The 15659-nt window shown below is 45.7% G+C and overlaps 1 protein-coding gene across 1 annotated transcript in view; it reads left to right on the top strand.

The window, feature by feature from the left end:
* The window catches only part of PTPN11 (protein tyrosine phosphatase non-receptor type 11), a 42145-nt gene extending 26850 nt beyond the window's left edge, over positions 1–15295 (top strand). Inside the window, exons 11-16 of the mRNA XM_061602540.1 lie at positions 932–1086; positions 1193–1260; positions 3397–3548; positions 6530–6642; positions 7960–8063; positions 9185–15295. Coding sequence (XP_061458524.1) covers positions 932–1086; positions 1193–1260; positions 3397–3548; positions 6530–6642; positions 7960–8032 — 561 coding nt within the window. The 3' untranslated portion in view covers positions 8033–8063; positions 9185–15295. The remainder of the gene's footprint in view (positions 1–931; positions 1087–1192; positions 1261–3396; positions 3549–6529; positions 6643–7959; positions 8064–9184) is intronic.
* The last annotated feature ends 364 nt before the right edge of the window (positions 15296–15659 follow it).

Genomic DNA, 15659 nt, shown 5'->3' with positions numbered 1-15659 from the left:
AAGGGCTAAAGGAATGGAAAGCGCTGAAGGAGGAGGGGCAGGTAAGTTTCCCTAAAGACGTATCAGTCTAACAACGGAAGTAAGTCAGTCAGAGCATCACAGGTAAAGGTAAACAAACCTATTCATCTGGAAGACCCTAGCCCTATCTCCCTTCTGGAACATAAACAAAAGGACAAAACAGGAGTTGCCCTTGCCCCACTTCCAACACTCTGGTCTGCAACAAACTTTGCCAGTAATTTCCCTCGCTAGGCTGTCTGTGGATAAGCCTTGTAACTTCACACTTTCCTCCTCTTCCCCACTCTACTGCCTGGAAAAGAAAAGAAATAATTAATATCCTTAGTTCTGCCCTTCCTCTCGAGAAGGCTTGTTGGAAGCAGATAGGTCTTGAATTGCCCTCTAAATGCGTATAATTTTTCTTTATATTCCCACCTTTTCTCCAAGTAGCTCAAAGTGGTGTACATGGCTCTTCCCCTCTCCATTTCATCCTCACAACAACCCTGTGAGGTGGGTTAGGCTGAGAGATACAATGTTGGGGATGGTCTGATCTGAGGAGGGAGGGATTCCTGTAGCTGGAGTGCTGCCATTTATCTTTTATTTTTATTTATTTATTATTACATTTATATTCCACCTTCCCTCCAAAGAGCTCAAGGTGGCTTATAGACATGGTTCTCCCACTTTTATCCTCACAACAACCCTGTGAGATAGATTAGGCTGAGAGACAGCGACTGGCCCAAGGCCACCCCAGTGAGCTTTGTGTTTGAGTGGGGATTTGAACCCTGGTCTTCCGGTCCCAGCCCGACACTCGAACCACTACACCACACTGGCTCTGATTGAGAAGGTCCGTTTCGTCTCCAGTGCTGCATTCTCCCCCTCCCCCATTGGATGTGTGCCTTAAAACCTAGAAGAGCATCTTTTGGTGTCTTCTGTTCAGGGCAACACCGAACGCACAGTGTGGCAGTATCACTTTAGAACCTGGCCTGACCACGGAGTCCCCAGTGATCCGGGTGGGGTTCTGGATTTCTTAGAAGAGGTTCACCACAAGCAAGAGAGCATCTCGGATGCTGGTCCGGTCGTGGTCCATTGCAGGTACTGTAATGCAGGGGCGATGCCTTTGATCTTGAGTGCAACATTCTTCAAAGTCAAAAGAAGGAAAAATGTAATGCTTGTGTTTTTCTCTTCCCCTCCTTCACAGTGCTGGAATCGGCCGGACGGGAACGTTCATTGTGATAGATATTCTGATTGACATAATCAGAGAGAAAGGCGAGTTCCTGACTTTCTTGTTATATCAGCCTTCCCCAACCAGGTGCCCTCCAGCTGATTTGGGACTACAACTCTCACCAGCCTCAGCAAGCACTGGGACTGATGGAGGCATGGCTTTGCTGGCCGAGGATGATCGGAACTATAGTCCAAAACAGCTGGAGGGCACCAGGCTGGGGGAGGCTGTAGCCTGGTGTAGACGTAGTATCTAACCATGGTTAGCAGGAGCCACGGTTTTGTTGCTTTAATCCTGGTTGAGATTCCAAACATAAGGGAAACCATGGGTAGTTGTTTTAATTAACATTGCATTTATAGGCCACCTTTCTGCTGGAGTCCTCAAAGCAGTTTACAGGTTAAAACAATGGGCATACAGTCTTAACAGACACAGCACAAAATGAAAACGAGGGTGGGGAGGTAAGAGAAAATAAGCAAATTTTTAGCCAGCCTTACAAATATACATACTTGTTACAATATTCAGGAGAAACAGCCACTGAGGGAGACAGTTCTGGGAGAGGAGGTGACAAATGAACCCAGCTGACTGAATTAAGCCCTGGATGTCACCTTGCAGCCTGCAGGGAAATGGCCTTAACCATGCCGTGCTTAACCATGCAGTAATGCAACACTAAACCGTGGCTTGCAAAACCACTTCACTCCAAGGTTTTAGTTTTCAGTCTGTCCTTAACTGCAGTCTAGCTCCCATCCAGCATTCTTCCCTGACCTGTGGCTTCCTTGCTGCTTAGTGCAAAAACAACCTAAATCTTTCTGGGAAGTCTGTATGCCTGAGGAGTCTCAATCAGGACTAGCATCCACTCAGCGCCTTGGGACAAGTTTTCTAGTGTTGTAAGAGAAAAATACCTCTTATCCTATTTGGGATTCTTTACTAGCCACTGCAAATGTTCCATTTGACAAGGAGTAAAGTAACAGCCATTTATTCGCTCAGAGCAAAGACACCAGTCCACAAAAAAGGAACTGGAGCCTTGAACAAAGAATAAAGGCAGCATTTATAGTTTTCTGATAACAGGAAACTTTGCATAGCCTACACAATCCATGTTGTACTTTGCGTATGTTCTTTGCACCTCTGCTAACCACACAGACACGCTAGGTAGAACAAAGCAGGCTAACACAGGCTGGAACAAACTTTGTGGTTACTTGAATAACAGGATGCAGTATAGAATGAACAGAAAGAACAGGATGTGGTGTTCTGCTACTCCTGAAGTCTCTGGGCAGATTTCACTGTGTATGTGTCTTGCTCGCCTTGAGCCTATGTCTATCAATCACAAGGTCTCAGATGTGGGGTAACTTTGGCTCTTCTCACACTAGCCTGTGGGCTTCACTGCTGTCAACGCATCTGTGCTCAAACAGCAGTAGTTCCCTGTTGGAGCTGCTGTGGAAGTAAAATACTGTAGTGCTCATCCTGTGGTCTGCCACGCCGAGCAGGGCTTGTTCTCTGGGCTTCATGTGTCTGTATGTTGCTGGGGGTGTGTTGCAGAGGAAGGGCGTCATGCCCGCCTTGCAATTATGCAGAGGAACTTGGAAGCAGAGGACTTGGCTAGACGGGGCCACCTTGCTTCCCCATCCAGCAAGGCTGTGTCATGCCACGTTAAGATTTCTAAGTCACTTTTTAGTGGAGTCCCCTTAATGGACTCTCCTGGGCCCCAGATGTGTGGATGGCTTTTGAAAGGATTAAAGAGTCTTATCGGCCCACTTACTGCAATGGCTACAGATGGAGCCTCCAGGCTCAGGAACAGTCTATTCTTGAGTCCCACGTGCCAGGGATGCGATCATTAGGAGAAGAGGGATTGCTTTCATGCCCTGTGGCTCCCAACCTTCCTCAAGGCCCCTGGCTGGTCACTGCTGAGAAGAATGAGATACTGGGCTTTGGGGGTCCTTAATGCAAGCCAGCAAGGCTGTTTTGGCATTCTTACCGTCGCACTGCCCAGCTTGGTTTACTGCTCAGGAGCTTTGGCAATGAGTAGGGAAGTGAAGCGTGTTGCTGCAGGCACAGATTGCTGCTCCTTGAGAGCGTAGGGGTCTATGCAGCCGGCATGAGGGCTAGTGGGCCGCCTTCGCCTCCTCCTTGGGTCCTGCCCGTGCGCCCTGTTCTGCTTCTGCTGTGAACATGTTTCCTCTCCTGGCCAGGCGTGGACTGCGACATTGACGTCCCGAAGACCATCCAAATGGTGCGATCCCAGCGGTCAGGGATGGTGCAGACAGAGGCGCAATACCGGTTTATTTACATGGCGGTCCAGCACTACATTGAGACTCTACAGCGCCGGATTGAGGAGGAGCAGGTAACTGTGTTGGAGAATTTTGTATTTCTCCATTGGGATCTTTTGCTGGGGGTCCTTGAATAAAAATTATGAAGACACAGGCTTGCAGCAAAAAGGTCGGCCTTTATTGGATGACAATTGTACACTTGGTCAGTCTCTCTCATAGTGAGTGGAGAACTGCACTATGGCACTGGTTGCTTGGGGTTTTTATACATTTCAGGACAAAGACTTTAGCATCTACCAGTCAGGATTTAACACATCAGAATGACATAGGCATTACAGTATTACACAGGCATTTGCACAGGCATTGCATAGGTACTGTACTTCTCTGCATCGTGTTCTAGTGAATTTGGCAATGTTCAGTACTTCACATGAAAGTACATTTTCACAGTGAGCTAAGCACTCCAGCTAATGAGCTAAGCATTTTAGCTATTCTGCAGTTTTTTCTACGTCTTAGAGGTACTGAGATATTCAGCACAGTGTTATCAGTTGTTTTGAGTACAAGTAGTTCCAAACAACCAGCATAGTCAGGGAGACAGCTGCAAGAAGAAACAGATCTGGCTTCCTACTAAACTATTAAAATGTTATGAACCGTTATAGCTTTATATAAGAATATATTTTGCTCGTTGTTTATGTATATTGAATTCCCCATTAGCCATACATGTATGTATATATAAAATTCCCCATCAACTGCGAGTCGGGCTTTGAAGCAGTGGGGCCCCTTTGGCCTCCGAGTGGCCGGGCCAGGTTGGCTGGGCTAGAGCATGTTGCTATTGAAGACCTTCTGTTGAAGACCTTCCTCTTCCAACAAGCCTTTTAAGTAGAGACCTCATCCCAGTCTGCATCTATGTTGGGATTGGTTTTTAAGATGCTTTTAAAGCTTTTGTAAAAATGCTTTTAACAATGTTTTACTTTAATATATTTTAAAGTGTTTTTAAGATGTTTTAGAGTGTTTTTAGTGGTTTTTTTGCCACCCTAGGCTCCTTTTAGGAGGAGGAGTGGGATATAAATTAAATATATAAATATTGAGCTGGAAGGGTGGTATTCAATGCTAGCCCTACTCAGAGTAGACCCATTGAAGTGAATAGTCATGGTTAACCTAGTTTCATTCATTTCAGTGGGTCTGCTCTGAGTAGGACTAAGCTGAATACATTCCAAAGCACGTGGTACTACAATGCAAAAGAGTCTTGGTAAGAAAGCAGATTTACTAACAAGTTTGCCCCTCCAAATTACAAGACTGCAGGTTATTTCAGTACCCTTTTTGTCAGCCATCCATGGCTTAAATTAAGGTGAATTGCCTTAAAAAGAAGAGGAAGCTATCTTGCCTATTTCCAGCTGTGTTAAAAAGCATGCAGGTGGTAATACTGGCCAGAGCCCAACCTAAGGATAGGGATGAACATTTGAAACAGGGATAGTGTGTGTGTGCGTGCGTGCGCGCATGCGCTTGAAATTCTTTAGACACTTTTTGCAAGGGGCAATTAACAAGTCGGATGATGATGATGATCAATAATTGAATAGAGTGGGCCCAGTTCAAGTTGGGCACAGGTAGCTTTTGAGTAGTGCCTGATTTAATTTGGGGTTTGCACCCCTTCTCTGCTGCCCCCTTGCCCTCTCTGCCAGTCTGCCCTGCTTCCCCAAACAAAAAAATGCTTTACCTTGGTGAAAGTGTGGGGGGAGAGCAGGTGGTGGTGGACTGCCTGGGACCCCAGAGAGACCATTCAGGGACCCTGCTTGGCAGGGAACAACGTACACAGAGCATCATTTCCTCCTGGTGATCTTAGGGCTTGTGCCTGTAGCATGGGTACCCAGTGGTGGTGCCTTCTAGATGTTCCTGGACTGCATCTCCCGTCATCTGTGGCCACGCTGCCTGGGGCTGGGGGGAAGCTGAAGCCCAACAATATCTGGAGGGCCACAGATGTTCCCCACCCCTGGGTAAGATGTACTCCTTTTTACTACTGGACGTTTCCATCGAAATGGGTGAAATGGTGCTTGCACCATTTCAGCCTCTCTGCCTGGTTGCATGACTTGTGCCTCCGAAGACCTGGTTGCTACGAGAGGGCTCTTGTCAAGGAAGCAACTAGTGGAATGCTCACTGTTACGATAGTGCTTAGTGTGTAGGGAGGGCCCATGTGTTGTGGGGATCCCTAGTATGTGTATGTGGAGGGTAAAGGGTGCAGTACATCCTTACTTGGCATATATGTTGATCACACCCCTTGGGATCCTTGCCCAGCCTTCTTGTTAAAAACTCACCTGATCCCCATAGGAGGCAAGGAGTGGGCTGCGAGGCAAGAGGAATGGGGCTCTCTGTCTTCCCTCCAGCAGCCTGTCTGTTTCCCATGTTGGCATAGGAGGAGGGGGAACACACTTGCTGTGCATCCAGCGTAGGAAGCAAGTGATCCGCTAGAGGACAAAGGGTGGATTCTGCCCCTTCGCTGTCAGCCCCATATATACACGTGTGTGTGTGTGTATGTGTATATATATATATATATATATATATATATATATAGACAGTTTTGAAAGCAACAAACAGAACTTCACTCAAGCTTGTTCTGGATCCCTATAAGGATTCCATTAATCACCTAAAAATATATGAATGCAATTGTGATTAACAAAACAGAGGTTTTTATTGTATTAACAAAACGTTTCAGCTTCCGCCTTCATCAGCTGCCAACATACAAATGCTGTTACCAAGGTGGCAGTTATAGAGCTTTGAGGATGGAATGCTCAGAGGGGCTTCATTTGCAGAAGCCAAGTAGTGGTGGTACTGCCCTCCAGGTTCAGGCCATGTGGTGCCACTGTTTCCAGAGATACTCTCTGGACACATTCTACATATATAGAGCTAATAACTGTTGTCACCTTATTTTTAATGCTGTCCTCTTTGGTGGAGGCTGGGGTGCTGCTGCTGGGCCTTGTTGTCTTTAATCAAGTAACTCAAGCCAAAAAGGCGTTCTGCAAACTAGAAAGTGATTCCCTCCCACCCTCTTGTGCTCTCTCTTTTCCAGAAGAGTAAGAGAAAAGGACACGAGTACACAAACATTAAATATTCCTTAGCAGATCAGGCCAGCGGAGACCAGAGCCCTCTTCCGCCGTGTACTCCGACTCCAACTTGTCCTGAGTAAGTAACGTGAAGTGCCCAAGATCTTCTCTCTACTCCCCTCCCCCTGGCTCTTATTTTAAGGATGTGCTTCTTGGCCAACTGTTCAGGATCCTAATGCTTAATACTCTTGTTGTATGGCTACTTATGCCCTGCGAGCGGAAGCAGAGGCCAAAAGCAAAGGGGGGTTGCAAGAGGACAGAGAGACGATGCAGGGCACAGAATGGCTGAGTGGCCTGACTTAGGAATTCTTGAGCCGTGCAGCCATAAGAACTGACCGTAAGAATTAAATCATTCACCCATAGCAAACATTCACAGAGGATGAAGCGGAGGTACCTGGCTGTCTCTCTGTATGACCACAGCTCTGGGCTTTTCTCCTTCCCATCAGCCTCTGCCACGGCAGGCACTTTTGCCACATCTCTGCATGTTTTGATCATTCGATCCCCGCTGTTGCAGAGATGCAACTGGATGACTTGCTTCCAGAGGAGTGCTTCTTCTTACATCTCGGTGTGATTCACTGCTCCGGGCTGCCCTTTCTCCAGTGAGGAAGGATGCCCAGAATAGCGCTTCAAGCAGAAAAATGGAAGATGGTCTCCGTTGAATCATGCCTGTTCTTGCATACCATTGGCCTTTCCTTGTCATCTAGTGGTCCAGATGTCGGGGCTCTGTGCAGTCTGTCCACAGAAAGATTTGACAGGAGTACTCTTACACTCTAAGAAAAGGAAACCTTCTGAACCTTTAATATTCCCAGGCGATGGTCTGAAGGCACATGAGGCCAGCACCCTGCTGGAGCTAAGCAGGGTCAGGTCTGATCAGTGCCTGCGTGGGAGACCGCCTGGGAACCATATGTAAGCTGCCTTGGGTTTCTATCATGAAAAAAAAGAAAGGCGGGGTAGAAATGTAATAAATAAATATGGGGGGGCAGAGAAGTACCCCCCTGCCTCACCCTTGTAAAGTTTGGGAGAAACTGGTCTTGCCACAGAAATATGTACTGTCTTCAAGGCCTTTTTTTTTTTTTTAAATGCAAAGTTGGTAGTTTTTTTCATTAAGCTTTTATTTTGCTTTTCTCGCTTTCGGAGATATAAAGCACATTCCTTCTGAGCCATCCTTCACCAACCCTGGTGCCTTCCAGATGTTTTGGACTACAACTCTCATCAGAGCCAGGCAGCACACCTAATGGGAGTTGCAGTCTTAAAACATCTAGAGGGCACCAGGTTGGTGAAGGCTGTTCTGAGTGATGCTGCTTTGCAGCAGTAAGCAAATGAAAACAACACAAACTGGAACCACCACCCCTCGAGTTTTCAATGGGCTTAAAAAATCCTTTGCTTACCTCTCCAGGATGAGAGAAGACAATGCCATGAGAGTCTATGAGAATGTTGGTCTGATGCAGCAGCAGAAAAGCTTCAGATGAGATGATGCAAGCAGAGTTCCTTGTGAGGAAGGCAAGTCTGACTCAGGTTGTGGTGGGGCTTAGCAGAAGACTGTATGTTAATGGGTGTGCATGTACATTGGCAGTGAAGTATATCCTTGCAGATCTGGGTTTCCTTCTCCCCTACTCCAGTGAAATAATCTAGTAGCAGGGCTAGGAATGACCACCAGCTGGGACACCCTTAAGACATGTTGCTAGTCCTTAGTGAGGCGGGGCATTGATCTGACTTAGGATAAAGCAGATTCTTCTTATGTGATTGTAGCACAGGAATGGGGAACCTGTGACCATCCAGATGTGGCTGGACTGCAACTGCCATCATCCCTGACCATTGGGCATCCTGGCTGGGGCAGATGGGAGTTGGAGTCCCCACCCCACGCTGTTCTAGCACCCACTGTGTTTTATGGAAAGGCACGAGACTTGCTAGCCCAGCAGACTTTTTATCATGCTCCTTTGTCCAAGGATCTCAGGGCAGTATAATATGACCCTCCCCTGCATTTTATCCTCGCAACAACCTTGTGGGGCGGGTTAGGGGGAGAAAGAGTAACTGGCCCAAGGTCACCCAGCAAGCTTTGTTGCTGAGTTGGGGTCTGAACCTGGGTCTCTCCAGCTGCAGTCTAGTACTCTGTCCACGCTTCACGATGCTGGTTCTCAAGGTTCAACCCTGGGACTTCTAGTTTTTAATCTTGCTGGGTTTACTTTTCCTCTGCTTAGATCCTTCTCCTTCTCTCTCTCTGCTTGTCATCAGAGATGACACCCCTGTTTGTTCTCCTTCCTTGTGCTCCTTGCTCTCGCTCTCCCTCTCTCTCTCTCAAACAGGGGTGGGCAACTTTTCTGGCTCTGGGAGCCGGATTTTTATCTGGCTGCACCATGCGGATCTGGCACTGAGCCTGGGTGGGTGGGCTAGATGAGCTGCAAGATCCCTTCCAGCTCTTAAGATTGTGTGGTTAGCTGCATACATTAAGAACCCGACTTCATAGTCCAAAGGACTACAGGCTTAAATGAAAGCTGTTCTCCTCAGATGCTAAATTTTGCTCTGATAATTATCTCTGTGTCCGTGTGTCTGCATTGAATTGCAGAATGTAGACAATCCTGAGCATATATTTAAAGGCTCTTTCTCTTTCTTTCTTTTTATAGAACCGAAATTACCAATTTTTTTTTATAAGAAAGTGAAATGAATTGACTTGAGAAGAGTCCCAAGAAGAGTGGACGTTGACAGCTGCATAGAGCCTCTTTTATTTATGGTGTTTTAACCCTTCAGTAATAAGCAGAACTTAAGACCATCTTTCAAAGAAACTCCTAATGCTTTTTCTCAACATGTCTGATTTCTACAATCGCTGATTTTATTTTTTTGTTTCCATTCTTGAACACACGGTTCTTTTGCCTCCAGTGCAGACCAATACTCTGTTGTACTTGAAAGTTTTTCTCTCTTTTAGATTTTGTGGTTTTTAAAGCTGTTTCAAATTAGACTTTTTAAAAATTCCATTTTTTACCCTTTAAAAAGAAGCATCATAGTAGTAGGTCAGGTGAAAAGCTAATTTTGTTGTTGGGCGGGGGAGGGGATCAGTTATGCGAATTAGAAATGTGTTCTTCTCTTGCCCCCTTTCTCTGGGGCCTGCTTTCAGGGAGGAGTCAGTGACCATCGCTTGAACAGGGTGTGTTAATTGGTTATTTGTTCAAGGATCTAGTCCTCCTGAGGTCGGTCTTTCTTGGAAATGAAGTTGCTTCTCTGGAACTTCCAGTGATGCGTATTTTGCACCAGATAAAACCGGTTTGTTTCCTAGAGCCTGCTGTTGGATGGTTGTTGCTGATTTCTGGTGTGTTCTCTTGATGGGGTGGAGTGGTAGCTATACTCTCATGTGGTGACATCACTTGGCAGTCCAAGTTAGTGGCGTCCTGGAGTAAGTAACCCCACCCCCCTGTCCATTTATCCTAGGCTTATACTTAGCTGCCTCCTCCTTTTCTGCCCTGCCAGTGAGCATCCCAGGAGCGTTCAGCCAGTTGCTGTGTTAAAACAAGACATTGGACTAAATGGCCCTCTGGCGCAGTCCAGCAGGACTCTTCTTGCACCCTTTGCGCTTTTCTCTTTAAAAGGGCAAGTGGTCAGGTTTTTGTGGCAGTTGCATTCTTTTGAGTGTTGCACGGGCTGCGGAAGGGCGTTCCAACCTCGAGTCGCCTTAGAAAGGCAGAGGAACGACTGGGCTCCAAAACCTTCTCAGCAGCTTGTTCCATTAAGCTAGGTGTTCTGCAATTAACGTTCTGCCTTTCTTTCTAAGTGCCTTCTCTCTCCACCCCTGCCAAAGCTAGCTGTCTCCAGCTGTTTTCCTTTGCTCCCTGAGCAGACCATGTCAGAGGAGTGCCGTTAAGTTTTGCTAACTTGCTAACCCTTTGCTGCGGCACAAACATTAAGCTGTCCTGGTAAGTGGAATCTCAGCCTTCCTTGACCAGCCACTTGTGGGATAGGGCAAGCCTTGTGGCAGAATCTGGGCAGCGGAGTGAGGTGGGGAGGCTTTTCCAGGAGGCCTGTGGTTGGTGGTGATATAAGATGTGTTCTCAAAGGGCTGCTGTTTCCTTTGAATCCACATGGATGAGAGAACTCCTTCGGTTGCTGCTTGCTATGGAAGCTGGGAGTTTAGGTTAGTGGACTCTCTCAGCTGGAAACCTGATTTTAAGGCAGTGCCATTAAAAATCAGCCTGTTGTTTCCTGGGCTGTGTGTACGCCATGCTTAAATAAAATAGGGATTTAAAAAAAATTTCCCCGAAAAAACTGCTGTCTAAATCATGCAAGCGAGGTGATCTTGCATAATTTCTTTTGCTTTTAATTATTGATTCTGTAGTTTTTAATATTTTTCTGTAATTTATGCTGGCGTTACTAATTATGGAGAGGGCAAAGGGCTGTCAGAGGCTTCTGAGATCTCAGCTTGTGTTGCCTGCACACTTGCAAGTGTACCTTCACAGCCATGAGGACTAGAAACCTGTCTGTTTTGTTTTAAAAGAGAGATTCTCAGGAAATGGAATCCTGCTCCCATACCAGATTGTTCAGAATCACAGCATACTCACAGCCCTGCTTGTTTCATGTTTAGCTTGACTGAATGAAAGACCAGGAGGAAGGGAAATCTTCCGAGTTTACTGCTGCTGCTGTCTTTAAAATTTTTTTTTCTTGTCATACCTTCTGTTTTCAACCTTGGGAACTCCTGTAACCAGCTTTGCCTGAAGTCTTGTGTCTTATGCCAAAGCCTGTGGTGCTGTGCAAAAGGTCAGTGAGCCCACAGGATGTTACTGCTATTACCCTTTCTCCCTTCTCCTCAAGCTTCACAGCATAGCAAAGGTCTTCCTTAATAGCTTTGTGTTGGTAGTGGCCGAGAGATTAGGGCTCGCAGAGTGCTCCCCCCCCCATTTGAGGCAACATTGGACAGATGGAGGCATCTGTCATTACAAGCAGATGATGTTGGGATGAGTGAAGAATTCTGGTTCTGGTGGGCGGACCACCTTCTGTGCCCCATCAGCGTGCTCTGCCCATGTCTTGGATGTGTGATGGTTGCACGAGGAAAGAAAACAACAGAGCAGGAGAGTGAAGAGGGAGGCACCCCAAATGCACCACAGACAAAGAGGGGGAGGCCCCCAAAGTGCTGAGCCAGCAACCAGCTGAAAATGAAAGCTGTAATTGTTTATTACAGCCCGACACATTTCGGGTATCAAAAAAGCCTTTGTCAGGGGCAATCTTGTGCAAGTAACACGCTGCTATCTCATCAGTGGACGAGGAAAGAGCAATCCCACCCACCCCCGATAGGAAATCCCCCACGGCTTGATGGAAATGTGTGTTCTCACCCCCGCCCCTGAGCTTCAATGCCACAAATGGCCTGTTTTTCCGCATTTATGTTTTCAGTAGCTGAATCCCCCTTAAACAAGCTAAAGGCAGGATCGTGCCTTACAGTAAACATGGGGCAGCAGCCAAAAGTGGGCGTCCCATTTTGTGTTCTCCCCCCCCAGTGGAGTAAAACGTGACCCATGTCCTGCTGTCACAGTGTTTAGTTTCACTGTGCACTTTGTTCCCTCTCCCCTTGCCCCAGATCACAAATAATTGGCCATTACTGGCAGGGAATGTTGTGACATCAGGGCACAGTTAAGTTTGGGGAGAGCTAGACCTGGAGGACCCACTTTTGGCAGCTGCCCCATGTTTCTTGAAGAGTTCAGTTCCTCCCTATAATCCCTGCAGACAAGCTCCGCGTGGAAGCGTCTGCAAGGCCACTTCAATCTGCACCAACAGTCCTATGTTTCTTCTAAACTGCTAATACGCAACAGGAATGGGTGAAAGCATATGAAGAAGTTGTGTATCTTTTAATGAGTATCCTGGGTGTTGTTGCTGGGTAGCTTTCTAACACAGTGTATTTATGGTACGGGAAGAGACAAGTGCAAAGTTTTCATCTGAGAACTTTGATCTCAGATTTGAGGGGCTGAAACCCTGTCAGTTTTTGGATGGCGGTGGCTGAAGAACACAGAATCATCAGCGCCACTCCTGGTAGCTGGCTACTTTTTATCTTATCCAGAAGACCCCTGGAACGATGCTGAGTTTAAAAAAGAAGAACATCTGCCAACAGCTGGTAGGAGTGCTGATAAAGCCATCAGCATTGCCCCCAAATGGCCCCTCACATTTTTGTGCCTGCAAGTGTTTGAGAGAGAGAGAGAAACAGGCCCTGGAAGAGTCAAAATCTGAACAATACTATTATTTTTAAAAAGCTTACCAAATGAGAATTTTAATAGAACAAAATCCCACCTTAAGTATTGAGCCTGTAATGAACGGTGATGCTAGTCTTTTATGTGCAGACTGCTTTTTAAACAGAAGAGCATCCATACATGCAAGCTGCGCTCTCTCTCTCTCCCCCCCCGCCCTGCCCCCAAGTCTGAATGATCCAGTTAAAAAAAAAAAGGCCCATTGTGTGATTCTTGTGACTGCCTCTTGTAAAGCTTCAGTCACCTTCATGTTGAGTGGAAATGTGATGTGTTGAATGTGTGAATTTTTTCTCAGAGCATGTGATACAGAATGTTGTTTTTGAAACTTGAAAAAAAGAACTCTTCAAGAAGATTGTGCCAGGACAAGAACTTGAATAAGATCAATGGCTCTTGCTGAAAACCAAAGTGAGATCTGTTCCATGGTGTTCTGTTTTCTTTCTTTTTTTAAAAAAAGCTACCTTTAAAATGTAGAATCTCACTGTGAGTGTCTTTCTGCACAAGTCACACTGCAAAGAACGTCCGTAGCGGGATGAGACTGCCCTTCTTGCTCCCAATGACTGTGCCCAGCAATACACCAGTGTGTATCGATAGTGTGTCTTCAAAGTCTTGGATGAATTTTGTGGCCGTGCATGAGATGGAATTGTGAACTTGCAAATGGACGGTGGGTGGGTGGGTGGTAAATTGACACAGTTGTTGAATGTTTAAACAATCCTTCCTAAAGTAATTGTTGGAACAACCAAAGGCTTAAAGGGATCCAGTGACTTATTTTCCAATGTTGGAGAAGGCTTTACTTATCGGTTTGGGTCAGGAGGACATCCTTCAGTTCTGGAATTGTCTTGACTTTTGGGAAGTCTGCTTGTTTCTTTTTCTGAATGGAAAGTTTCAAAATCGGACATGTGGAATATTATGGCTGTTTCTCCAACAACCGGAAAAACTGTATGTGCCTGGTCAAGCGAACATCTCGTTTCTTTCCATTCTAGGGAGAGTGCTTGCAACTCTGCGTGGTCAGTTTTTCTGACCTTGACCATGTATGCAAATAAAATGTGATGACCCCTCCTGGGGCGGTGATTCCCAGACTCTGAGAACTGAGAGGTAGCAGCTAGAGTTGCCCATGGGAGGCTAGATAGATCTGCTATGTCTGCAGCAGGGATGATTGGGTCAGTCAGTCGCTCCCAAGGCAGGGAGGGAGGCAAAAAGTTACCCATGCTTGGAGGAGGCTCTCTGCCATATCTGCCAATTAGAAGGCACCCCCAGATCAGTGCGTTGTACAGGGGGACATGTGGTGGTAGATGGCATTCCTTTAAGCGCAGGCCATGCTTATTCTTATGCATGCACACTAAAGCCTTTGGGGTTTATGGGTGAAGAATGTTTCCAATTTTTTAATTTAGGTGGAAAATATTACCTCAGTTACCAGAGGTTTGGGAAACACTGGCCGGTGGGGATGACTCTTGCTGGTGTGCCATCATTTATTTACTGAATGTTCAGTGATACATACTTCCATTTTTTTAACCCTTTTAAAAAAGCCCAACACCTCCTATCAATCTTGACCAAATCTTTTATTCCCTCCCCCACGTCTGAAATTTTGTGTGCAAAGATGACCGTTAACTTTGTTATCCTCTAGTGAAAATTGATCGCTTCTGAAGTTAAAGATCTGGGGGAAAATATATACAAATGAACTGATAAGTAGCTGCAATGGAAAACATGATGGCTAGAAACCTGATGCTTAGCACTGAGCAATCTCAAATGTTTATCAGCCCCAGATATTATGATGGAGGTTTATATCATAAATGTTGGTATTACTTTGTTCTTCTTTCTCCACATTTTAATCCTTATTGCCTGCTTTCTTTCTTTTTCTTTTTAATTTATGAACATCCTTGTGACTTCTTAAAAACAGTGCTAAATGGCTCAATGAGGGGAGATCTGTGTAATATCCACCTAGGTTGAAATAGCTTTCCCCTTCCTTTTCCTCCTACCCCTTTTCCAGCAATGTATGAAGTATTGTACCAGAGTATTAAATGAAATGTAATTTTATTGAGGGAAAAAAGAAAAAAAACTCAACCCTCCTTTAAAAGGAATACGTATGTCACTGATTTTACATGAATCATGTTCCAGGTGTGCTGTTCTGTCCACCATTTAGAGGGGGCACAACTTGCAACTGCTTGTGATGGCAAATCCCCGTCAGAGGGCTCACGCCAGCGTAAGGGATTGGTAGCGTTGCCCCACAGTGTTTCAAAGCACTAGCCTGCTGCCTTTTGCCCATGTATTCTGTAGACCATTTTGCAGTTGTCAACATGTGACATTAAAAGGCAAAAAAAGAGAAAAAGATCATGCATAGAAAACGTAGTGATTGTTTGTCTGTTTCCAGCCTGTATTTATCGGTGTTGAGTCTGGCTGCATTGCTGGCTGTGCTGTGATTTTTTTTTAATTGCTCCAAGGCTTTTTGTCAGAGTAAAAGCATTATTTGTAAAACATCAGAACTTAAAAAATATAGGAATTAAAAAAAAATCAATTTTCTTATACCTGTTTCCTGAATGCTTTCATAAAGCTGGGTTAGCCTGGATGCTAATGCAGAGTAACTGCAACGGGTGTGTGTGTGAGAGAGAATTCTATGTTAAAACTCCCAACTGGAGGTCCAGATAATGCAGTTGGTATAAATTATGCAATGCTTGTACATTTGCATGAATTCTTAAACAGGAATATTTCTCCTAGCTGCAAACCTTCCTCTTAACGGAGAATTTGGTGTATTTGGGCTGACATGAAAATAGTAAAGTGGAGGGAAGGAGTTGTGCATGAGGGGTGTGTGTGTGAGAGAGAGAAAGACAGGGAGAGGAGATGATACATTGAGGAGAGGTCAGGAAGGATATCTCCTAGCCTCCGTGCC

Source organism: Rhineura floridana, chromosome 19 (assembly GCF_030035675.1).
Source record: "Rhineura floridana isolate rRhiFlo1 chromosome 19, rRhiFlo1.hap2, whole genome shotgun sequence".
NCBI lineage: Eukaryota > Metazoa > Chordata > Lepidosauria > Squamata > Rhineuridae > Rhineura > Rhineura floridana.
This window is presented reverse-complemented; position numbering and strand designations above follow the sequence as displayed.